Consider the following 25,491-nt stretch of genomic DNA (forward strand, 5'->3'; position numbering starts at 1 on the left):
GGCAGAGTCCAACACCAAGCCTTGCTCTCCCACGCCGGTGGCTGCTGCGAATTGCACTAAAACGTTCTCACTCAAGCTCAGTCACCCCGTCCTTGCGTTCGGGCCTCTGGGACCATCTCAACAAGCCTGTCTTCTCCCTGCTCGGCGGCCTCACAGTCAGAGCAGGGCCTCTTGCTTCCTCCCAGGTCCCCCCGCGGTAAGCAGCCCGGACCTCCGTGCCCCGGGTTGGGGGTGGGGGTGGGGAAGGACATGGGCTCTTGAAACGGTAACCGTGGAGACCCGCAGCCTGGGGGACCAGCCCGGTCAGTCCAGGCTCCCTCCGCTGCCACCAGAGCAGGAGCCCGCCCGGCTGTCCCCGGCCACCTTGTCCATGCAAGGAGCTCCTCTCAGCTACTCAGCTGACGCAGGGCCGCCCTGCCATGGCTCTGAAACCCTCGTTGCCATCCCCAGCAGATCGCGGCTCCTCTGACTTGGGACCCAGAGCCAGAACAAGGCTGCGCCCCGTGACCCACTCTCCCGCACACCTGCCAAGTCTCAGCTCCGGGAAGCTGGCCCCGTCCCTCCCCCTGTCACAGGCAAGCATCCTGCACCCTGGAGCCCGCCCATCTGTCTCCCCTGCCAGATGACGTGGGCCCTCCTGTAGGGCAGGGACCCACTGGTCTTATTCACCTCTGTGTTCCCGGTACCCAGCCCGGAAGGCACACAGCAGGTGCTCAGTGGCTGTGTGTTGAATGACCACATGATCTGCTGCCCAACGATGCACGGTCGACGGGCAGTTAGGACCACAGCCTTCCGACAGGTCTTCCCTGGGCACGCTCAGCAGACGCAAATCCTTGTCCTGGGGGGCACCCATCCCCCGGGGGAGCACGCAGTCAGGGAGGCCTTCCAGGCAGTGAGGAAGGACCGCCCTCCCTCTCCTGGCCCGGCCCGGCCCGGACTCCGGTGCCGGCCCCTGTTGCTGGACGCAGAGACGGAGCTGGCTCCCGGGGCTCCCGGGGCTCCCGGAGCCCACTGGGCCTGGCACTAGGGGCACTAGTGGCGGGTTGAAGGAGGGCTGAGTAGGCCGCCGAGCCGCCCTCCAGACGAATGAGGAGCGCCCCAAACGTTCCCAGAGCCTCTGTGGAAGCAAGCCCAGGAAGCCACCTGCAGGGCAATGACCGGCCCCCGGGGCAACGGGCCTTCCCTTCCTCCCTGGCCTGCCGGGCCTCAGCATTCAGAGGGCCTCTCTTCTGCTGGGCCGGTGGCCTCCAGGCTGAGAGCACAGGTGGCTTCTGCACCAGGCCTGGCAGTAGCTGGGCTCCCGGCAGGTCCCGAGCCCAGCTCAACAGCGGGTCCAGAATCCAGGGGCTGGTGCTGGGCATGCTGACCCGGTCAGGGGAGGCTCTGGGGACACAGAGGACCCGGGGCACGTGGTCCTCCTCCGCGGAGCCCTCCCACCCCGGCTCAGGGCCGCCTTTCCCCAGGTCGCCGTGACACACCAGGGGTAGCAGGCAGGATGGTCCCCACGGCCCTCGGACGTCACGTGCACCTAAGTCCACCTGTTCCTGCCTCTATCGGGAACAGCAGGCCTTGAGATTTAGTCACCTCGGTGCCGCAGGCCGAGAGCCCTGAATGAATCACGAAGGGGCAGTTGCCCCAAAAGCAGTGGCTTCCAAACCCGCTGAAATCAACTGCTAAAGAAAATGTGAGGATTTCCCTCCGTTCAGTTCTTTCAGGACGGGCTTGGCGAGAGTGTGCTGAATCGGGCTGGGTCCCGCCCACCCCGAGGGCCCGACCCGAGGAGGGCCCCCTCCACCAGCCCATATGCCCCCATCACGTCTTCTGGGCCAAAGCGCGCGAGGTGGGTCTCCACCCAGCCCCACCAGGGACCCCCCACCCCTGAGCCCCCGCACCGTCTGCTAGGTCTGGGGACAGGTTTCTGCCCTGGCTCCGGTCCCTCCCCACAGCCAAGGGTGGGGGGACTCTGCAGCCCTGACCCCTCGCTCCCACAGTGCAAAAGGTCTCACCGAAGGACTCAACCCACAGAACCAGCGTCAACAGTAAAGAGCAAAGCGGGCCTGACAGCTGAGCTCTGCCCTTTCCTCCCGGAGCAGAATTCCTCCGGGCAACGGCCCCTCCTGCCAGACACAGCTGCCGGAGAGCCTCAGCGAGCCACCGAGACCCCCGGATCGGCCGGCCTCCCACGCTCTTCCCGGGGGGCCCGGCTGACTCTCCAGCCTCTGCTCTTCTCGGCGCCCCCTCCCGCCACCTCCACCCAGGGACCCCGGTCATCTCGGCCTCTCGACCCAGAGCCGCCACCAGCACAGCGAGCCCCTCCCCGGCGAAAGGAATTCTGGGTGTCCCATGGGCTTGGGTCCGAGGAGGCTGGGTCTGAACTCTGCAGTGATCCCAGCATGACTCTGCACCCCACACACAGGCGCGCGAGCAGCCCCGTGGGTCCCCCCGCCCCCGGCAGCAGTTTCCCTGTCCGTCTCCCAAACGTGGATGCAGAGCCGCTGCTATGCGGCACCGGAGTGGCCGGGGTCTCCAAGGGCCCGCCCCCATCCAGCTCATCCGTAGCCCGCTTGGTGGCTTTCAAGGGGCTGGCGTGCCTGGGACACCACACGTGGGGGACAGAGTGGAAAGCCAGGGGTTGCTGGCGTCCTGAGGCCGGGCCAGGAGTCCTGTGGGTCACGCACCACTCGCCGCCCGTGGACCGTCTGCACCATCCCGGGGCCCTGCAGGGCGGGGCTCCCAGTGGGCGTCCTGCAGGGGTGGGGGGCTCCCTGGCACAGGGCCCGGTCGCGCCAGACAGAGCAAAGGTGGCTGACACGCCTCCCCTCGAGGGCCTGTGGTGCCCTGGGCTGCCGTTCACCCTGGATTCACTTCCCGCCTTCAACCCGCCAACGCTCGTGCGTGTCGCCTGCCAGGACTCGTGTGGGAGCCGAGAATTCAGGACGGGGAGACCGGAGCCTTTCCTCCAGGCTTCTGGGGAAGAAGGAACTGCCTGCGGGGTGTGAGTTGAGGACGTGGGGCAGGAGGAGGAGCTGGCAAGGTCTTCAGGGGCTGCCGTTCTGGGTGAATCTTGAAACCCAAAGGAGGAGTTTGCCAGGATGCGTGACGCAAGGGCACGAGAGGGCATCTCCATGGGAAGGAACGCGTTTGCGAAGGTGCAGGGGAGAAAGGGAGCAGTGAGGACGGAGGCGCGGCAGCAGCCCGGGGGCAGCGGAACCCCTCCCCTGCTCATTGCACCCACACCCCAGCCAAAGGGAGCTTTTGCCCTGTTCCTGCCCCAGGGCCTTTGCACGAACCCCCACCCTGCCTGGAACCGCACTCCCTCTCCCTCCCTTCAGGACTGGCGCCATCTCATCTTCTGGCTCAGCTCCTGTTCATTTCCTCTGGAGGACCGCCTCCACCCCACCCCACCCTACCCCCAACCACCCCAGGTAAAGTCGGTCCTTCCCCCGCTCTCCGGCCCAGCCAAACACTGCCGCGTTATCTGCTTGTTGAGAGGCGTTGATTTCTGCCTCTCTCTGGGACACCAGCCCCGGAAGGGTCAGGGGCATGCCGGCCTCCTCTCTCACACTGCGCCTGCAGCCTGGCGCCCAGCACAGGGCCTCTGAGGGGCAAGGAATTTGGCCTGGCCCAGAGGGAGGTCCTGCCCTAGTTTCTGGAAGGTGATCGTACCCGACAGGATGCCTCTGTGTAGGGAGGGGTTAACTGCACCCCAAATCCTTAGAGTGGGGCTGGCCTTGCCGGAAAGTCCAACCCTATGATTCTGGCGGTCTTGGGTCATGTCACCTGGAGAGTGAAATCAACCACGTGGTGACCAATCAATCAGCCAACCAACCAATCAATCATTTAATGGAGCACCGATAAGGTCTCTGGCCCTGGAGCTTCCCTGGTTGGCAGTACTCCGTGTGCGCTGTCACCCATCACCGGGAGGGGCCGAGTCCGGACTCCACGGGGAGAAGACGATGGCACCGTGTGTCCGGACCCCTCCTGGACCCTGCCCCACGCTGGGCTGATTTCACTCTGTATCTCCCCCCGGCCCCTGCCGGGATAAACCATAACCGGGGCTGTGACGGTTCTGTGAGTCCTTCGGATACATTAACGAACCCGTGGGCAGCTGTGAGGACCCCTCGTGCTAGCCGTTGCCGTCACAAGTATGGATGGTCTTGGGACTGTTTGGAGACCCGCTAACTTTGCAGCTGTCCCCAAACTTGCGCAGCCATCAGCGTCCACTGAACAAAGGAAGAGGTCGGCCGGGCCAGTGCGGGAAGGCCCCTGGTCCCACCCAGCAGCGGATCCACCCGTTTACACCTCAACACCGCCGGGCCTCGGGCCACCTGCCCCATAGCCCGGTCGGACTGGCCGGCCAGCCTGCAGCCCCAGCCTGCGTCCTCTTAACCGTGCGATGATAGTGCAGAAGCCGGGGAAAAGGCGTCGGAAGAGAGATTGAATTCCACCAACCTTGCTTTTGTCTTCAGTTCTGGCCGCCTGTCGACACGCCGGGTGCCAGATGGAGGAGCCTGTGGACAGATTCCCACGAGGGAAGTGTTAGCGTTACTTCCGGAGACGCAGGGGCCGCGCGGAGGGTCAGGAGGAGGGGACTGGCGTCCACGCTCGGGCCCTCGCTCCCCTTCGTCTGTGCCGGAGTCACAGGTCAGGGCTGGGCCTGGGGCAGATCACTGGGGGCTCAAAGCCCCACCGGGAGGGCGAGGACACGAAACAGACAGGAAACGCCCCACCATGAGCTGATGCTCCCATGGGGTCCCTCGGAACCCCGGGCACCCAGACGAGGCCTCTCCGAGGAGGGGGTCTGCGGGTGGCTTCTATTCAGAGGCAGGGGAGAGAAGAGGGGCTGCCGTGAGACCTCCGCCGGCTCCTCTCCGTGCGGGCGGGCAGTGGTCAGGCCCAGCCACGGGCGCAGTGGGGGGCCGGAGCCCAGTGGGACCTGCCTGGGGAACGAGGGCTTTGGGGCAGGGCTCTCCTCGGGGACCCTCAGGTGGGAACCTTAGGTGTGGGCTGAAGATCAGGGCTGCAGGCTGGGGGGCCTGACCCCGCACTCACTCGCGGGGTGTCTGAGCTGTCTCGCTCGTGCCGGCCCCGCCCAGCTTCCACAGCTACAGGCGCCACCCTCAAGGTAACAGGCCACCAAGCGCCCCAAGGACCCCAAGGGCCCTGCTCTTTTCTAATTCAAACTCGACCTCCCCGAGTCTCAGAGTTTTTCCACCTGCACACAGGGCCGACGATAATCCTACCTGGTCAGGCCTTTGGCAGAATTTAATATAACTAAATAGGGGTAATAACTTCAGGGCCCAGAGCGCTTGCTTCCCCCCTCGGGCCTCCCTGAACCTCAGCCCGGCCCCCTTTCTCCCTCCGTCCATCCGTACTCGGCTCGCACACCCTCTGCGGGTGGCCACGGCTGCTGTGTCCGCGTTTACATCCGCCGCTGCCAGGACAGCCCACGCCCCGCGTGGAGATGGGAGCCTTGTCTGTCCCATTCTCACATCCCCCGAACCAGCCACACAGAGTGGACGTAGTAGGGCCCTGGCACACAGCAGGGGCTTAAAAGTGCGGTGGCAGGAAGGAGCTACACCCCATTTCTGCCTGCAAAGCCTCCAGGTCACGTGAGTTAACGCCGGGGAAGGGAACTTATTTCTCCTCCTCCCTGGAAAAATATCTGCACCAACTCGGAGCTCCCAGAGAGACCGGGCCTTGGCTGGTTTGTGTGTAAGCTTTTCTTCTTTTAAAACATTGCCTATGATAACAAAGGTAATAGCTGTTTTTTTTTAATTAAAATTTAAAGAAGCCTAAAAAAGAATATATAGGAAAATTAAAATCATCTGTAACCTCCTACCCACTTTGGGTCGGGCTGTCTTCCAGCGTACACATACATATTAAATACAACGTAGGTACACAGTTTAGTATCCTGCGATTTTTGCTTAAAAGTGTCTTAGTATTTCTCCACGTAACTAAATATCAAAACTGTAACTTTAAGGGCTGCATAATATCGCATCGTACGGATTGATGAGAATGTCTCTATCTGCTCCTTGCCTGTTCGTTCCAATGTTTTATTTCTAAATAAAGGTGCAGGGAGGGACTTCCCTGGTGGCGCAGCAGTTAAGAATCCACCTGCCAATGCAGGCGACACGGGATCGAGCCCTGGTCCGGGAAGATCCCACATGCCGCAGAGCAACTAAGCCCGTGCGCCACAACTACTGAGCCTGCGTTCTAGAGCCCGCAGGCCACAACTACTGAGCCCACGTGCCACAGCTACTGAAGCCCGCGTACCTAGAGCCCGTGCTCCGCAACAAGAGAAGCCACCGCAATGAGAAGCCCGCGCACCGCAACGAAGAGTAGACCCTGCTCGCCGCAACTAGAGAAAGCCCGCGCGCAGCAACGAAGACCCAATGCAGCCAAAAATAAATAAATTTTTTTTAAAAAGCCTGTGCGCAGTAACGAAGACCCAATGCAGCCAAATAAGTAAATTTATATTTTAAAAAAAGTTGCGGGGAGTCCATTGTACACGAGTTCCACCCCATCTCTCTGATTTACTTGAGGGCTTCCTAAAAGTGGGGTCTTGGCTCAAAGGGTGTGTGCATTTTTAAGGCTCTTGAGGCATCTTGGCAATTTCCCAGTTTTTGCCCACGAGCCAGGTAAGACACCCGTTTCCTCCCATCCCCACAGCATGGGGATGTGTCTTTCCTTTTAACCCTTGTCAATCCAGTGGGAAAAATAACCTCCACGCGTTATTTTAATCTGGGTCTCCCTGATAACTAGGGAGAGTCAGACTCCCCCGCCTATGTTCACTGAGTCTGCAGACAGGAAGGTGCGTCCAGGGCTGGGTGGCAGTGCTGGTATTTGGCGGGGGGCAGCTCATCTCCCTCGGAGGCCAAAGGGCTCACCGGGACCTCTGCTCCTTGGGGCTTTTTCTGCATGGGATTCACCCGTCAAATACGCCCTCCTGGAGCCCCAGCATCCAGGTGGACCAGGCAGAGGGTCTCGGGGTGTCCGCGCAGGGCAGGGCCTGAGCCCCAAAGGGGCCCCTCCCCGTGGGACTCTGGTGCTCCGTGGAGCGGGGCGTGAACCCTTCCGGCACGGACTGGGAAAGAGGCTGGGAGGGGACGGGATGGGCTGCGACATCCCACAGAGAGTCAGGGCGGGTCCCGCATTAGAAACGGGGAGCCCAGGGCCGTGAAGAGCATCTTTGTTCTGAGACTGGGTCCCCGTGACGGCCAGCTCGTGTCCCCGAGCTGCCAGCTCGATGCCACTGCGCTAGGCGTCGGTACGTCCTGAAGGTGCCACCTACAGTGGGCGTGGCGCCTCGGGCAGGGGGACCCCTCCCCACCCAGCCATACGCAAAGGGCCCCTTTCATAAGCTCTCAAGACTGAAGAACAAGAGGGCACACTGGGGGCCAGGCAGTCCCGGCTGACGTCACCCCACGAGGTTCAGTCTCAGAAAGGGAGGCCTGTGTGACACACGGCCCCAGAAGGACGCCGGGTGAGGTCATCCAGTGGCCCGTCCGGCCCCACTCAGCTTGCCTCCGGGGTCCCGGAGACACAGGCGTCCTTGAAAAGACAACTGTGGCTACAGAGACAGGGGGGTCTCAGCATCTGACCCATCCCGCCCAGGCCCCTCGGGGAAGGTCTTCAACCCGTGAGCCCAGTTTCAGCGAGGATTCTGTTGAGCCTCGGCCCCACCTTTGACTGTGCGTCTAGGCCGCTGGCCTGTCTTCAGCAGGAATCCTTCTCGGCCTTTCCTCTCGGTAATTTTCCACCCACCCGTCCCTGCCCTACTCCCCGCGCCCTCCTTGGCTATAAATCCCCCCCCCCCACCCCCGCCATCCTTGTCGAATTCCAGAATTTGGCCTGATCCACCTCTCCTTCTGCCATGTCCTGATTACCGTCTTCCTACCGTTCTGACAAGCGTCCAAATAATCTTTCTTTATCAAGGCTTGGGAATGAATAAGCCACAGGGATGGGGTGGGTCTTCAAGGTGATAAAACGAAGTGTAGCTCGCAGGAGAATGGCTGGCACCCCGGTTAATAAACATGTAAAGAAATAGCTGGGAGCTCCGGTCTGAGTGTTGGGGTAATTTTTTTTGAACAAAAGCAACGACGAGCCAAACGGGGTCACTGCAGAAGGAGGGAGGGGGCAACTGGCTGCCACCTGCTGCTTCTCCAGGTCTGGTGGCCACAGAACGCCTCGCCTTGATTCTATCGTTATTATTATTATTTTCATGGTGAATGGGTTAGGGATTTCCCATGAAATGCCACGAAATGGGTTAGAGGGTTGCCTGTGTTTTTCTCCAGAACTCTCTTTACCGACACTTCGGCGACTCCCTTGACCAGGAAAAAAGCCTCAGGGGCGTCCCGTGGTCTCCACACTCCCTCATCAATCAAGGGAGGGTAGCGCGGGAGAAAGCTCTGAGACAGGGACCCTGGGCTGAGGGGCTTTCGGGACAGGCTTGATGCGACCACAGACACCCCAGACCGCATCCGTTTACGTTTGGCTACTGGGACCCAAATTTCCAACACTCCTGGATCCTGCTCTTGAATTTGGCCTTTTTCTCATCTTGTCCGTCTCAGGTTCACGGACATCACGTGGACGGGCGATGCAAAACCAGGCCGGCTGTCACTCTGCCGGGGCTGGCGGGTGCTCCGTGGGGAGAGCCTGCTGGGCCCTGGTCCCCCATCTCTGCTGGGGGGCGGGGTTCCCTAACTAGCGGGAAAGCTCGCTGACCCGCCAGGGCACAGCCGGCACAGGGCGTGGGCCCGGGAGCCGCCTGTTTGGTGCCCTCGGGTCCCGAGCACCCAAGCAGCACACTCTTCTGTTTTTTGGTGGTTTTTTTTTTGCTGTACGCGGGCCTCTCACTGCTGTGGCCTCTCCCGTCGTGGAGCACAGGCTCCGGACGCGCAGGCTCAGCGGCCACGGCTCACGGGCCCGGCCACTTCGCGGCACGTGGGATCCTCCCGGACCGGGGCACGAACCCGCGTCCCCTGCATCGGCAGGCGGACTCGCGACCACTGCGCCACCAGGGAAGCCCACGCTCTTCTTACCTTGCAGATACATCTCCTCGCCTTCCGCGAACATCCGGCCGCAGCCGACACATAGCGCACACAGAGGGTGATAGTGCTTATTCCCCGCCTGCAAAAAGCACAAAGCACAGGCGTTTCTGCTCAGGGCACAGCGTGTCCTCGCGCAGGGGCTCAGGTGCGGCAGGACCTCGGGCTGTGTGGTGGAGAGCCCACACCCAGGGCGATGGGACGGGACCGGCGATGCCCCAGGCCGTCCAGGGTGTGTGAACGCGGCCCCTGCCCGCTGGGGCCACGCCTGGGAGCAGAGAGCGGCCTCCAGGAGAGCAGCTGTGTCGCCCGCCCCTCCCGGCTCAGTGGTGGATGGGTCCGCCCCACCCACGAGGCAGAGGGAGGGCCACGTCCCACGCATCTCTGTAACTTGGTGGGGCGGGGAGGGAGGACCTAACGTTATTTCCCCAGGTGGAGGGACACGACAGGTGGGGTGAAAGTGATAGATCATTTTCTTTCTGTCTCTCTGTATCGCTCAGTGTTCTCAATGAGCGTTTTGCTGTTTTTATCATTCTTGTAACCCATTCAATTCGATTAAAATATTAATACTGAAATAACCAAAACAAAGGACATGGGCAGGTTTGGCTTATTTCTACATGGTACCAAAAAAAAATCACCCCAAAATACTGTCTTCAGCCTGACTGTGCAGTGACTATTCCTTCACCTGGGTTGGGTGTAGCTGCAGCCTGCTGCTAAATGTGGATGTGACCCCCCCCCACTCTTTCCTGAGATGAGAAGGTTATCACGACTCTCTGAAACTGAATTAGTCATACTCTCCTGAATCAGTGCGCAACGGGGTGCAGATTCATTACAAGCACCTCACTTTCCTTCCCCTTCCCCACGGGTGCCTTCGGTGCAAACCAGGCCCGAGGGGACCCCTGCGCATCAGGGAGGAAGAATCCAGGACGGACTCCCTTCCTGCGGGGGGCCGGAGGTGCCAATCCCATGTCTCCAGGCAAAGGGATGCTTCGGGGAAGCGTGACAATGCTGACTGCTCAGTCCTGCCGGCTCTGCGGCCTCAGGGCCTTTGCACCTGCAGCCCCTTCCACCTCGACCACCCTCCCCGCTCTCCCACCCGGGGCCACCTGGAATGTTCCCGATCTCATCTCCAACGCCACCTCCTCTTGGAAGCTTCCCCGCTCTGGGCTCCCACAGCTCCATTTTCACAGGGTTTGACACTTATTTCGGGTGAATCTTCCCCACTAGACAGTGAGCCTCCGAGGGCACGGCCTGGCATGGGGCCATGGCAGGAACCCCTAGTCTCAGGGATCTATCTGGGGAGCAGGTCACACTGCAGCACTGGGCCCCGGGAGAGTGAGGGTGAAGCTGCCATTTCAGCCTTAAAACGCCAAGCAGTCAGAGCAGCTCCGTCCTCGAGGTACAAACAGGGGATTGGAACGGTGCCGTCGCTTTAATAGAAACCACCTGTTATCAGGGCCCAGTTGTCAACCGAGGACTCACGCACTTTAAACACTGTGACCTCTGACCTGTCCTCACGCCTTCCTCAGGCAGGCGCCCCCTTCACTCTGGGTCGGGGGGGACAACCCACCCTCATGACATCAAACAGCAGGCGTTCTGTGACAGCCGCTTGGGGGAGAAAGCACACACTGGTGTCTACACAGCACATCTACACGGCACGCCTACACGTGAGCCAGGTGGAGAGAGAAAGCCGTGGGGACAGTCTGTAAGGGGACAGGCTTGAAACCCCAGCCCGAGCAATGAGAATTAAGGCTGAGCAGAGAAACAGCCCTGCGGCCACCGCCAGGGTCCTGCCCGGCTTCCACACTCTTCCCTCTGGAAAGCACCCCCCGACCCAGCAGCTGGCAAATGCCCCCGGTCTCCAAAAATAGCAGCAACGGGGATACCACTTATTTCTACAGGGAGAGGCAAGGAGCCTTTCACACACTAACTGGTCTTCAATCCCGTGACGGCCTGGGAGGTTCATGACTATGTTTGTTTCCATCAGAGCACAGAGAGGTGGAGGAGGCCCAGCAAGGTCACACAGCAGAGGGGGTGGGGCCAGGCCTTTGTGGCCTCTGTCCCCAGCCGGGCGGGGTCCCTGACTCTGTGGTGTGCACCCCACGCCCACGCACCCCCCAGACCCCACGCCCTGAGCAAAGCAATCAGCTTGGAGGCCTAGAACAGACTCAAGGCTGAGGAAGGAAACCAGACACCGCAGAGCGGATCCCATTTTTACAACGTTCAAAACGAGGCAAATGAATCTATACGGTCAGAGTCAGGGTGGTGGCTGCCTTGGGGGCCCCAGGGGGCTGTTTGGGGTGCTGGGCATGTGTTTTCTTGGTCTGGGTGCTGGTGGCTTGGGTGTGTCCAGTGTGTGAGATTCACGGCCTCCTCTGTGTGTGACATGTGCCAGTAAAAGAGTTTTCCCACAGAAGTATAAAACCACAGAAGAAGACACAGGGGTATATTTTTCTGACCCCAGATTTGGCGGTGGATTTTCGGATATGACATGGAAAGCGTGAGGGGCGACGACACAATAGATAAGTCGGACTTCACAAAAATTAACAACTTTTGTGCATCAAAGGACATTATCAAGAAAGTGAAAAGACAAACGATTTGCAAATAGTTTGAGAAAATATTTGCAAATCATAGATCTGATAAGGGTTTAGGATCAGAATATAGAAAGAGCTCTTACAGCTCAACAACAAAAAGACAAACAGTCCAGTTAAAAAATAGGCAAACGGCTTGAACTGACATTTTTTTCCCAAAGAAGGTACAGGAATGGCCAAGAGGCAAATCAAAGACGCTCAACATCACTGTCATTAAGGAAAGGCAAATCCAAACGACAATGAGACACCACCTCACACCCACGAGGGTGACTACAGTTAAAACAAAACAAAAAGGAAAAGAACAAGTGCTAGTGAGGATATGGAGAAACTGGAGCCCTTGCACAGCGGTGGGGGGGATGTAAAATGGTGCAGCCACTGTGGAAAACACTTTGTCAGTGCCTCCAAAAGTTAAACACAGAACTACCATACAGCCCAGCAACGCCACTCCTAGGTATTTAAGAAAAATGAAGAGAACAAAAGAGATAAAAACACGGGTCCACACAAAAACGCGTACCTACATCTTCACAGCAGTGTTATTCCCAGCAGCCAGAAGGTGGAACCAGCCCAAATGTTCAAATGTGAGTGTGATAAACACAACAGAAGATTATTCAGCCATGAAAAGCCACATGGGGCCCCCATGATGTCTTAGAAGGACATTAGTGTCCTTACAAGATGAGACAGCAGAGCTCTCTGCCATGGGAGGACACAGGGAGAAGGTGACAATCTCCAAGCCAGGAACCCAGTGGGCTGGCACCTTGATCTCGGACTTCCAGCCTCTAGAGCCGGGAGAAATAACTGTCTGTTGTTTAAGCCTTGCAGTTCATAGCATAGCAGCCCAAGCCGACAAAGACAGGCTCATGAAGTCAAAAATGAAAGTGTCCTCACCCCTTGCATCAATTCCCACTGCTGGTCTGCTCTGTCTTGCGGTGGCCGCGGTGGCCGGGGCGTTCCACGTGATCGGAACCCAGCAGCAGCCCCTGCTCCGTCAGAGCCCTTTCCTGCCCACAGCTGTCCTAGAAGGGCCTCAGTCATCTGTGCTGTCACCTCAGCCCCCAGCCCGGGAGGCAGCTCAGCCCCTTACCCAGGCGGGACTCAAGATGGCGCAGAGTTTGCAAGTGCATCAAAAGCCCATGAGATTTTGCAGTGCGTGGTTTGAAAACGATGTCTTGTGCCTCCTGACAAGTGGCTGTCATCTTTAATCAGACAGAACCAGGCTCATCAGGAACGCAGCCTCCGGGGGCACAGAGCGGCTCTGTTTCTCAGCGGTACCCAGGCAGAGTGGAGGGTACTGAGCGCGGCCCTACCGTGGACATTAGGGACCGGGCTGGCACCGCGGAGATGTGGCGGTGTCTCTGGGCTCCAGAAACTCCCTCCCCTCCCTGCAGAGAGGGGCAGCCAACCCCTCCCCCTCCCCCAGCTGTGGGAAGCACGGAGGGATGGACCTCCCCTACCCCATCGGAAGCAGGCACCCCCTTTTCCTCCCTAAAGCCGTCCACGGCCTCTTCCGTTCCCTGGAGAACGGGCTGTGCCTCCGCCCGCTTTTGAGCCCTCCCCTGGGTCCCCGCTGCAGGGCACACATCCCCCAGCCCAGACCAGCCAGCTCCCAGTGGCTGCTCCTGGCACATCTCCCAAGTTGAAGCTTTAGTGTCCTTTGTGAATGACCAGAACTGGATCCAGATCTTAAAAGGCCTCATCTCCAGAGCGCACCCGTCAAATGAAATTTACCGAGAAGCTAATCAAAATCTTTAGCAGGAAGGATGCGGTCTGGAGAGGGGGGAGCATCTGGCAGCCCTCTCAGAGGGGTCTGCAACCCCAGACCCTCCCAGCTCTGTGCCACTGCCACGTCCGCAAAGACCGCCCCCCAGAACCCCTGACTCAGCCCTGCCCCCTCCCCATTGCTTACGCCATAGGCCTTGGGACAGGCTCGCTCTGGGCTCGGGGTCTTGTTCTGGACTCAGGGCCTCGGGGGACCACATGGAGGCCGGCGTGGCTCCCTGACTCTGTTTGGGCTCTGTTCCTCTCTCTCCCCCAGCTCCAGGACTGGGGTGACCGCTCTAGGACTGAGCCTTGTCCCCTCGTTCTCCGCTGTGCCAGGTCCTAGAGCAGAGCCGCACGCAGAGGGGCTGTCCCATAAAGATGTACCCGCCAGGCATGCATAAAGGGGTCCTAGAGGACAGGGGAGTTCTGACCAGTGAGTGTGGGAGCAGAGAGGTAAGGTACTCCACCTCCGGGCGCGTCGGCTATCAAGGCTCTGAGAAGTCCTGCAGTAAGGACGTCGGCCTGGCGCCCTTGCCGGGCTTCCTCCACCCAGATGCCTGGGAATGCGCTGATGGACCTATGGTTAAGGACAAGGACTGGAGACACTGATCCTTGCTGGGTGCTGAGCAGGGACGTGGCGTCAGGTTGAAGGCAAGTCAGCATGCGTCTCTGTGTGTCTCTGTGTGTGTGTGTGTGTGAGTCTGTGTATGTCTGTGTGTATTTTTGTGTCGTGTGTGTGTGTGTCTGTGTACATATGTGTGTGTATTTTTGTGTCCCTGTGTATGTCTCTATGTGTGTGCATGTGTGTGTCCATGTGTATCTCTGTGTCTCTGTGTGTGTCTGTGTATGTGGCTATGTGTGTAAGTCAGTGAGTATTTCTGTGTCTATGTGTATGTCTATGTGTATCTCTGGGTCTGTGTGTGTGTATGTGTCTATGTGTGTAAGTCAGTGAGTATTTCTGTGTCTATGTGTATCTCTGTCAGTGTGTGTCTCTGTGTGTGTGTATGTGTCTATGTGTGTAAGTCAGTGAGTATTTCTGTGTCTATGTGTATCTCTGTGTCTCTCTGTGTGTGTGTATGTGTCTGTGTGTGTAAGTCAGTGAGTATTTCTGTGTCTCTGTGTATATCTGTGTGTCTCTGTGTATGTCTGTGTGTCCGCGTGTGTGCACACAGTCTAAAAGGATGAAATCTATACGCTAACGGTAGTTTTTCTAGGTGATGACATTCATTATGGATGATTTTCCTTTTATGATAAAGTTATTCCCTCTGAGAGTGTTTTTAGAATAAACACATTCATTCAGTTTTAAAAAGGGAGAGAGAAGCTGGGGTCTTGGGAAGTGGACTTCACCTCTGTCCTTAGGAAACGCCTTGATTTGTTCCGAACTCAGGGTTTGTTTTCTCCCAGTGATAAAAGTCCTGCGGGCTTAGGAGGGTGAAAAGGAAGTGCCAAGGAGAAAAGAGGAAGAAATAAACACACCAGCGTGTGGAGTCGCAGGAGAGGGTCCATTTGAAACGGAGAAACTTGCAGCTGGCCGCCCCCCTCCTTCCAGGGCTCCTCCAGGTCAGGCAGGGGGACCCCTGCCACCGTCCCCACCGGGGACTCAGCCCCCAGGCCAGGGTGGGACGCAGCGAGCCTTCAGGAAGGTGAGTGGTGGATGGAGGAGTGGAAGGAAGGAAGAGGGGGGAGGGATGGAGGCACAGGAAGGAATAAAGGGAGGAAGGGATTAATGAGCCATCCCAGGGGGACCCTGGGCTTCTCGTTACCATGGAGACAGCCAGGTTGCAGGAGGCAGGTGGGGCTCAGACAGCACCGCCAGGGTCCAGGAGGGTGGGGCCGAGCAAGACACACCCCCTTCCCCGCCCCCGCCCCCCGGTTCCTGCTAACACTGTGAGAGAACCAGTAGAGAGCAAGGTGGTGGCAGGGACCCCCTCTCACTCAGCACCCCCTCCGCTCATCCAGCTCTGATCTGGTTGATCTGCTGAGACCACCATCCCCTGGCGATGCACAGTCACCTCCCAGCTGTCTCTGTGGGGACTCCGTCCCCAGGAGCCAGCACCGCGCGGCAGGGCCGCTCCCAGCCCCCTCCCAGCCAGCCAACCCCGTGAAGGGGAGGGGGCTTGTGTCAGCCCCTCCCAGGTCCCCACCGGACCCAGGACGCTCCCACCCCCAGACCTGGCACGGAGCAGGCTCATCAGGACAGACGCCCCAGACACGCAGGAGGCAGGAAAACATGCACTGGAGGATGCTAAGTATTTAGAGTGATAGAGGGGGCGGGGGGGGGACTGCACTACCAGCAAATGCACATTTCACGGGCGGGCGCCCAGCGTAAGATGGCACCGGGCCCGGCGCACGCAGACGCGGCACAGATCCAGGGCTCCTGCAGGGTCGGGGAAGCGGCCCAGGCTGCTCTCCTACTCAGGCTCCAGAGAGGAACGCACGTTAGGAGGCACGTCGGGGCGGGGGGGCGGGTGCCTTGGGGGTCTGGCCCCTGTGGCTGACCTGCCCTCTGCCCCCTGCAATCCCACCCACCTGCAGCCAGTGCGGCCTCCCCATCAGTCCAGGGAGCTTCCTACCTGCACGGGGTCCCGGCACCGGAGCCCAGTCCGCGCAGTCGGCCCCTGGGCCCCTGTCCGGCCCCGCTGCCGGGACGGGCTGGCAGGAACAGGCAGGGTGACCGTGAGGACGGGGGCGCAGAGCGAGATGCGCTCGGCCTCCAGCCAGCCTCCTGCTTTCTCCGCTCCGGTCCCCTGCCACCTGCCGCGCCTCAGGAGCCCACTGCACGCCCAGCTGGGTGCCAGCACGCTCTGGGCCGAGCCCAGCTGGTGCCAGCACGGTGGCTGCTCCCTTCTGCGGAGCCGGCTTGTCCCCCCGCCCGCCACCCGCCCGCAGCTGCCGCCTCGCTGGGGAGGACGCTCAGAGCGTGCAGGTCCCGCTGACTCAACCGCCACACACACCGAGGAGCCCGCCCGCCCGCAGGGGCGAAAACAAAGGCATTCATCTTCCCGGGGAGGCTCTTTATCCTCCACCCCGGACCTGTTTTTCTCCCGCTCCCCACAATTCAGGCGGTCCGTCCCTTCCTGAGGATAAACCCGAGTGCGCCAGAGGGGCCCCATGCACAGGCCCCAAACGCCCCGAGTCTGTATCTGGCCATTAAGTACCAGGGACGCTCACGCTGCAGACGGGGTCGCCCCTGCCCTCCCCATCCGATCCGTCGGGGGGAGGCCCGCCGACGGCCCCCATCGGCTACCTCGCGGCCGGCGCTGAGCTGGGGGACCCGTCGGATCCCTGAGGACAGGCCTCGGCGGGCGCAGCGCTGGCTCAGGATCAGGACAGGGGAGGCAGGGCGGGCCGCCGGGGCTGGGCCTGGTGCGTCCCGCCCACCCCAAAGGGTGCCGGCCGGGCTACAGTCACACACCTGTGGCGACAACTGCTCGGCCCACAGAGCCTCAGATGCTCCCCGCTTAGGCCATCAGGTACCACAGCGTGGCACGAAACAGGGCACAAAGCAACATCTACGCGGGGAGAGGCCAGGCGGTCGGGCGGAGAACAGGCACCGAGAGCCCGGCTGGGCCTCCTGGGTTCGAGTGGGCTCGGCCCTGCGTGTGGCCGATAGCCCGGCACATGCTCTCCCAGACACACAGACGCGAGCCCACAGAGTGAGGGCTCCAAGGAGGGGGGCCGGCGCTCTGGGGAGGGGCTTGAAGAGACGGTCCAGCGGCCGGCGGACCTGCATAGGTGAGGGTGACAGGTTTCTAGTCTCTTTAAACGGGGGCGACTTGAGCTGTTTCAACAAGCCACCAGGAGGGTGCCTTGTGGCGCCCAGGGAGGAAAGGAGATGGCAGGGTAAGGCTCCAGAGGAGGCGGGCGGGGTTCGGACCGGACCACGGGCCTGGGGGCTGCGTCTGGGAGGAGAGACAGAGCCTCCGTCAGGAAAGGGCAGGAGCGGGTGGGGTAGCAGCTTCGCAGACAGCCCCGAGTGGCGTCTGACCCTCTCTCTGCTAAATCCTAGACAAGGTCGTTGTAGCTGGCTGGCTGGGGTGGGAGGGGAGCAGCCCAGGAGGGCCAGGAAGGCCTGGAATAGTCTTTCGGGGGAACAGAGAGAAACAGGCTTGGACCGCCAGGCACTGCGGCAGGCGGGGCCCTGGCCGGGGGAAGCCTCCAGAAGCCTCAGTGCTGCTGCCGGAGGTGGCGGGTGCCCCGACTCCCCCAGAGCAGGGTCTGGGTGAGGAGAGAGCCCTGGAGAGATGGGAGGGCCAGGTGAGACGTCACCGTGGGGTACGGGGGGAGGACGCGTCCTTCGTGCACGTTCGGAGGATATGGGGGTACAGACGTGAGGCGTGATCACTGCCCAAGGAAAACATACAAGAAGTTCAGCAGACGAGATGTCAACAGTGTCACCACGTGACCGCCTGCCCAACCGCGTCAGAGAAACGTGACGCCCCCAGCGTATAAACAGGCAATGCTGAGGGCAGATAACTGAAATGCAAGCACCCTGAGGGGCTAAAAGTGACAAAGAAGAGCCGGCACCACCAGGGGTGGGAGGGAAGCAGACGACAGCGAGGCCCCGCGTTCTCCCCGATCAACTTGACACAGGGTTTCATAAAGGTTACACCCAGGGTGGGAGATGGGAAAGATCGCATTCTGTCGTTAAGCATGTCAATCAGAATAAACTTTCTGGAAAGCAATTTATAAGTGTCAAGAACCCTTACAAAGTTCACGGTTGTTGGCTCAGTGTCTACACTTCTGTGAATTAATCTTAAGGAAAACCAGAAATGCGATAAAAAAAGATGTTCATCTCAGTGTTATTTATCGTAGTAAAAAAGTGGAAAACGGTGCCATGTCCAACAATGAATGATCGACCTAAAACACTCTGGTCTACTCCTGCAATGAAATACGATGCAACACTGAAACACTCTTATGTACGTACGATGCACCTGGAAATGCTATCTTGTGAGACAGACTTCAATCACAGAGGACCACCAGTGGATGATTTCATTTGCATGACGTGTCCAGAACAGGGAACTCTACAGAGACCAGAGGAGATTAGTGGCTGCCACGGGCTCAGGGTGTAGGGGAGGAATAGCTAAGGGGTACAGGCTTCTTCTTGAGGCGATGAGAACGTCCTAAGCTGGACTCTGGGGATGGGTGCACAGCTCTGTGGAGATACTAAAAACCACCGAATCACACACTTTACATGGGTGAATTGCGTGGTATGTGAACTATATTCCAATAAAGCTGTTTACAAAAAGACCCATAAAACACAAAACAAAAACATAGGAATCTATTAAATAGGACATTGGAGTTGGAAAAAAATCAGGATATAATGTATAAATGGTTTGACGCCAACTCTGACATATGGAGAGAGAAAAAACTGGAAGGAATCCAGCCAAAAAGTTCAGCTAAATATGATCGCATGTCAGTGACTTCCCCCCTTATTTGTGCTTTGCAAACTCTCTACAGTCAATGAGGGTGTAATCACAGCCCCCCCGCAGGGGCCTCTGGACACAGAAGGGCACAGCTCTGCACAGAGCCTGGGACCATTCCCGCTGTGGCGTCTGGGAAATGGGGAGATGGTGGGGAGGGCCCCACTGCCCTCTGGGCGGGTGTGGCCACCCCTTCCCCTCCCGGATACCTGGAGCTGAGGCCCTGGGGCAACTCTCTCCCTGCGGCTCTGGTGTCATTTCGAGAAAAGCAGCTCAGTGCTCAACGTGTAATTCACCAAGGCATTCTGAGCCCTGCTACAGGGGGGCTCTAGCTATGGGGCAGGCACAGCAGGCGTCCTTGGGGATATGCAGGAATGCCCAGCCCTTCCTGGCTGGCCTCTGGGGCCTCTGGCCTCAAGTCCGGCCTCAAGTCCAGCCTCAGCCGCAGCCTGAGGAAACTCTTTAGTATGCAAATCCGACCCGGGTTTTCCAGGGTTCAGAAACCCTTGTGTGGGAGGGTGGCCTGGGCCCTGCAGCCTCAGACCCCAACCTGTCTTCCCACCCCAAGAGGCTGCTTCTGTGACCTCCTTGGAAAAGGCTCCCAGGCCCCTTGGCTGGGTCAGGGCCCCTCCCCTCCCAGTCCTCTGCCCCCTCCCCACCCCCCAGGCCCTCTGGTTACCTCTGCCCTCCCCAACAGAGGAGCCGCTCGCTGAGGGGTGGCCCATCCACCCGCCCCAGCGCAGAGCCCAGGAGGGGCCGCAGAGTGGGGCGGAGTGGCGGGCTGGGCCAGAGCATCAGGGCGGTGGGTTTGGTCCTGTCCACGCCACGGCATCGATCTTACTGAACAAGTGTAGTAAAGTGCATAACACGGGTTATTTTCACAAAGGGACACACCCATGTAACGACCACCCAGACCAAGAAAGGCACATGTCAGCACCCCAGAAATGCCCCAACCTGAAATCGCTGGGTGACCTGGCCGCCTCTGTGGACCCAGCCCTGCCTCCCAGGCTCCCTTTTCAGCCCGCCAAGCCTCAGATTTCCCATCTAGGTGCCAAAGGGCTGAACCAGGATCGCAAGTTCTTCCCACCTCTCTGTCAACGTGTAAAGGGCACAGGGGAGAGGGTGTTGCAGGGGAATATTCCTGGAGGAGGTGGCGCCCACTGGGCAGACCCTGGAAGGTGTCCTCTGGGAGAGCCGGGAGGCAAAGGCTCAGGGCTGCGGGTTCCGGCACAGACATACGCCGCAGACGCCACGAGACAGCAGACGCCACGAGAGGCGCCTTCTTATCCTCTCTGCCACCTCCCAGGGGGCGGGCAGGCCCCAGTGCCCAGAGAAGGACTTAGAGCGGGCGCGTGTCTTGCTCACAGCCCCCGGGGCGGCCTCCTCACCTCCAGCACGTGCCCCGTGATGTACTTCTCACAGCCGTCGCAGCGGATCCCGAACTTGGTGTGATAGTCGGCCTCACAGTAGGGCAGCCCGTCCCTGCAACAGAGCCGGCAGTCAGGACGGCGGGGGCACCCCCGGGACCCCCAAGCCCTCAGAGTCCGCGCCAACGAGAGCGGCCACGTCCAAGGGGCAAACGCCCACTCCCCCCTACTCCGGGTAACAGCACAGCCCTTGAACAGCGTGTATGGGGCACTTACGGGCACCAGCACGGCCCCTCGGTCGTCAGGGCAGCCCCACGAGAAACGCCACAAAGATCGTCCCATTGCACAGGTGGACAAACCGAGGGGCAAGTGGTGAGGCCGCCTGCCCAGGGGGTGAGCGAGGGCTGGCGGAGGGCTCCAAAGGCTGAGCCCAAGGAATCGAAGCTGCTCCTGGGAAATAAAAGGCGTTTCCGCAGACGGGGCTCTTCCTCCCAGTTCATTCTGTCCGACGTTCAACATCCGGGGTGGGAAATAGTCTATTTACGCATTGGGTGGCTTCCTGCTCGGTCCGAGAGGGGTCTGGGGCGCTGGAGCAAAACGTGAGCCCACAAGGGGGTGTGACAGAGCCGCCCACGTTGGAGACCAGGTCGGTCTGAGGGTGACAAGACGCCGAGTGGCAGGTGTGCCTTGGGACCGACCCTCGCCCTCCTGGGCGTGGCCGGGAGCCTCCTGCCCTCGAAACCCGGGGGGTGAGGGGGCATCCGGCTGCGCGGGAAGGGGCGGGAGGCCCACGCGGCGGCGATGCGTCCACGCTCCCCGCGCACAGCAATGGCGGGCTCACTACTTGCCACGCGCGTGGCTTGTGGCTTTTGGAAGTTGGGACGCGCGGGACACCCTCGCGGGCGCTGCTCGTGAATATCTGGGCAGCCGTGGGCGGGCTGCTTAAACGCTGAGCCCCCCTGAACTGCACGGAGACAGCTGGCTTGTAGGTGGTGGACGGAAAACAACGCAGGCACAAGGCCTGGACGGTATCTGGCCTGCAGTGGGAGCTCATTCGTTATCGTTATGCGGTCAACACACCACGGGGCGCGTGGCAGCGGCGATGTCGGAGGCGCCACCAATGCTCCCTGCTGGGCAGCGGTGAGTAAACAGCCTTGCACTCAAATGCCCAGTCCCAGCTGTCACTTAACCTGTCTGGGCCCCAGCTTCCTGGCTGTAAAGTGGAACTGGGAAGAGCAAGGTCTGAGCAAGACAAGGTGCGGCCGGCTCCTGGCACTCGGTGGCCGAGGCCCTCATCGCCAACCAGGGCTGTCCCCCCGGCCCCAGGTCCGGCCCCATGGGACTTGGACGTGGAGGCGACTGGCACGGCGGGTGCAGGGTCGGGGCGTTACTCTGGCGCGTCTCCCCCCCCGACACCCCGCGCTGCTGAAGTTGCCGCGTTAGCTCCGGTTTGGTTTTGATTTTTGCTCAGCTGCTAACAGCAGGTGAGATTTCTCAGGCTGTTGGGGGACTGCAGCTAGTGGCGCCCTGTTTTCCTCAAAGCTCGGGACCTTGTCTGGGTCCCACAGATGCCGGCAGGAGGGGTGAGGTCCCGGTGTTTCTCTGCAGCCTCAGAAACGAAGCAGCCCTTCCTTCCACAAGGGAGGGGACATGTATATTGGGCCCAAAGGGTCCACCTTCAAATGCCCTGACCTGAGGGCCCCGACCTCTCCCCAAAAAAGGCTGTACATGCAGCAAATCCAGGAGGTTCAAGGATAACGTCTCCATGGCAACACCACCGCGCCCTCATCATGAATTCCGGGCTGTTCCGGAGGCTGCTAAGTAACATACACGCTGTGTGGGTGAGAGGGGCTGCAGCGCTCTGGGGGCTGGGCATCATTTTGTTTTATTTTAAGTGCTCTGTCCCCAAGGCTGCCTTGGCGTGTCACTCACGCCTTCCCTTTACTATGACAGAGGCAACAGGTCCTGGCCCAAGCGGCCAGAAACCCCCCCCAGCCTGACCCAGCCTGGGCAGAGGCTCATCTTGGTGTAGGGGCTCTCACTGGCAATGTTTGATTTTGAGATAATTGTGGATCCAAACACAGTTGTAAAGAAACGGGACAGACAAACCAGGACGGCCTTCCCCAGGTTTTCCCAAGGCTCACCTCTTACAGAAGTAGAGTGCAAGGTCCACCAGGAAATTGACACTGGCACATGCAGCGACCCGATTCGGATTCCCGTGTGTGTGTCAAGAACTAGCATAGTCTTTGATAGAAGTTGCCGAAAAAGCCCCTAACTGGCAGGAGGGAACCGCTCTGCACTCAGAGAAGCTGCTCCTTTGAGCCCAGCCTGTAACCCTTCCCTCTCCTGTGCCGTCTGGGGGCTCACCTGACTCAGTTTCCCGATCTCCAGGGATTAGAATGCACCTCCACTCCTGGCAGACCAGCCGCCTCTGCTCAGGGCCCGATCCCCAGAAGCTCCCTCCCAACCGCCTCTGGATAACAGTGCTCCCCTTGCACCCCAAACCAGCCATCGCTGCATCCTGAGCACACGTCAGGGACCCTGTGTCGGCCACGGGCGCTACCGATGGCCCCGCGGCAGAAGACAGGGCTGTGCTGTCACACCCGTGACACCTGGGCCCGGTCAGCCCTCTCTTCCTCCCTCTGCTGCCGGCCTCGGCTGACATCCACTTCGCCTTCCGCAGGGGATGCAGGCACCAGCAAGGGGGGCGAATTAACACCAGGGGCGGTGCGGGGAGGTGTTTTACAAGGTCAGAGGTGGGAGCGCTCACGTCTCTGTCCCAGTGAACAGAAAACAGCATGGGAGTCTCCGCAAACCACACTGAGGAAGCCAGGCTGGTAGGGAGAGGGGCCCGGCCGGGGCTCTTCCCCCGGCACGGATGGGAGGAGCTGGCAGGAGGGCAGGAAAAAGGCCGAGCATGCAGGAGGGTGGGCACAGGACGAGCCCTGCCCCCCCCACCCCCAGGCCACAGGTCAGCGAGCCCCGCCCACTCACTTGCTGATATACTCTGCGTTCAGTTGTTTCCCGCAAGTCTTGCACTTGAAGCAGCCCAGATGCCAGTGTTTGTCCAGGGCCACCAGGGACTGGCCGTTTTTGATCTCCACCCCGCAGCCCTTGCAACCTGGAGCAAAGAACGGAGCACAGCCGTCATCCTCGTGGGCGTGGGCACGCTGGGACCTCAGACACCACAGGGACAGCGAGAGCGGGCCGGGGGACGGGACGGACGGAACCGTCCGGCTGTGGGCGTCACACGACAGCCGGTGTGAGCGCGCGTCGAGCGCCGACTGCATGCAGCCTGGGCCGCGCGCCCGGGATGCCAGGATGGACCAGGCGGAGGCCCCACCTTCCAGAGATGGGTGTCCGGGCCTGCGGAAGCAGATGTGGACGTGCACGGGGGCAGCCTGCAGTGGGCACTGCCCCAAGCATGGCCCGGGCAGCGGGGTCCCATGATGGCAGGAGCTCTGGGTGGCCTCGCCTGTCCTGCTCTGTTGGCAGGTGGACTTTGAACCTAATTGTGTCCTCCCAGGAAAGGTGCCGCTTTAGAGAAGTTGGAGCCCCAACGCCTGTCCTCCGAGCGCTCGCCTGCCAGGGTGCCCCTTCCAGGAAGCCCTCCGGCCCCGGCTTCTGAGCTCCTTCTGTGGCCATCCATGCCACATCCCGGACGCAGGACACTCTGACCACCCGCACTCCTGCTTCCGGTCTCAGCCCCGGTCGGACCCAGGCCCCAGGAAGCGCCTGCGTCCCCGGGTGACGGGTGCTCTCCCCCCCACGGCCCCCAGCCTGGTCTGGGCCCCAGACCGGTCTCCCCCCGCCCCTCCAGCCACGCCCATCCCCGATCAAGCCCCCCTGGGGTCTCGGGTGCTCAGGACACGGCCCTGCTGCCTCCCGACCCCTCCAGCCATGGGCAGCCACACCGGGGGCTCCCACAGTCAGTGCCACGTGGGCTGAAGGACCAGGGCGTGCAGCAGGCCGGGCAACGTCGGGGGCAGAGACAGGCAGCATGACCTGCCCGGGGCGTGCGGGTGTGTGAACGTGTCTGTATCGAGTACGTATACGTGTGTCTTAGGTGCACGTGTTGTGTCTGAGACCATGTGCACTTGTATCTTTGTGTGACTACATGTCTGTGTGCAGACAAGTATATCTGTGTGCGGCTGTGTGCAGGGCTGTGTGTGCATGAGTGTATCTAAGTATGGGCGTGTTAGTGCCTGCGTGTGTGATGTGTCATGTATATGCATGAGTGTATGTGTCTCTGTGTGAATATGTGTCCCTGCGTGAGTCTATTTGTGTGTGTCTGTGTCTGTGCATAAATGTGTGTATGTCTGTATGTAGGTTTATCCGTCTCTGTGTGTGTCTGTCTGTGTGTGGCTGCATGTGTGTGTCTCTATGTGTCTTGTCTGTGTGTGTGTGTGTGTGTGTGTGTCTAGTATGTCCGTGTATATCTGTGTGTGTCGGGGACATGACAAGGGTGGGGCCTTGGGGACCCCAAAGGGCCCTGATGAGCAGAGGTGAGCAGGGGGTGCCCTGAGGGACTCAGCAGCTCCCGGGCTCAGCCAGGCAGGGACCCCCCTACCCTAGATGAAAGAATGAGGCCCAAGGTCCAGCAGCCTGGCTCCAATCCTGGCCCTACTCCTTGAGGTCACACTGGACAAGCCTCTTTCCTCTCCGTGTGGAGCCTGTTTCCAGCCGGGGGGTGGGGTGGGGAAGTCACATTCAATGACAGATCTCATACGAAGATGGCCGAGCCCACACGTCTAGGTGCCCGACGCACGGCGGGCTCGCCAGACTCTGCTCTGGCGGGGATTTGCTCTCCTTCTGGGCAGAGCCCAGCATCACGTTATCTTTAAGAATGAAAAATATTTAATATCTACAGAAGTGTTGGTCAAACTCTAGACTTCTTAATTTACCACACCGTCAAATCCACTGCCAACTTTGGACAAGACCCAAAGAACAGGCTCAAACCCCAAGGTCCAGGGCTGGGAGGGAAGAGGGGACCTCCCAGCCATCTCAGGATCCTGGAGCCCAGCCAGGCTGGCGGCGGCGAAGAGCTCGGTGAACGAAGGCCTGAATGCATCGGAGCCAAGAGGACGCTCCCTCCTCAAGTTCAGGAGGCATCAAGACCCCTCCCCTCCCACCCCCTCAGTCCGACCCCAGCAGAGCAGGGCCGACACCACCTCCCAGGGCTGGATCCGTGCAGCTTTGACTCTGGGCCCTCACCCAGCAGGTGACCGTGGGCACACAGGGTACGCTCTGTGCCAGCGCCTCTCGACCAGGGCCATTTTGCTCCCGGGGGCTTTTGGCCGTG

The 25,491-nt window shown here is 60.2% G+C and overlaps 1 protein-coding gene across 19 annotated transcripts in view; it reads right to left on the reverse strand.

Moving 5' to 3' along the window:
• Nucleotides 1–25,491, reverse strand: part of ABLIM2 (actin binding LIM protein family member 2) — a 152,642-nt gene that overhangs the window by 67,171 nt on the left and 59,980 nt on the right. For all 19 annotated transcript variants that reach the window (XM_067036752.1, XM_067036736.1, XM_067036749.1 and 16 more), the window contains exons 5-8: nucleotides 23,184–23,310; nucleotides 20,211–20,304; nucleotides 9,045–9,132; nucleotides 4,453–4,511 (exon numbers count right to left, since the gene is read on the reverse strand). In XM_067036752.1, coding sequence (XP_066892853.1) covers nucleotides 4,453–4,511; nucleotides 9,045–9,132; nucleotides 20,211–20,304; nucleotides 23,184–23,310 — 368 coding nt within the window. The remainder of the gene's footprint in view (nucleotides 1–4,452; nucleotides 4,512–9,044; nucleotides 9,133–20,210; nucleotides 20,305–23,183; nucleotides 23,311–25,491) is intronic.

This window comes from Kogia breviceps, chromosome 6, assembly GCF_026419965.1.
Source record: "Kogia breviceps isolate mKogBre1 chromosome 6, mKogBre1 haplotype 1, whole genome shotgun sequence".
NCBI classification, from domain to species: Eukaryota; Metazoa; Chordata; class Mammalia; order Artiodactyla; family Physeteridae; genus Kogia; species Kogia breviceps.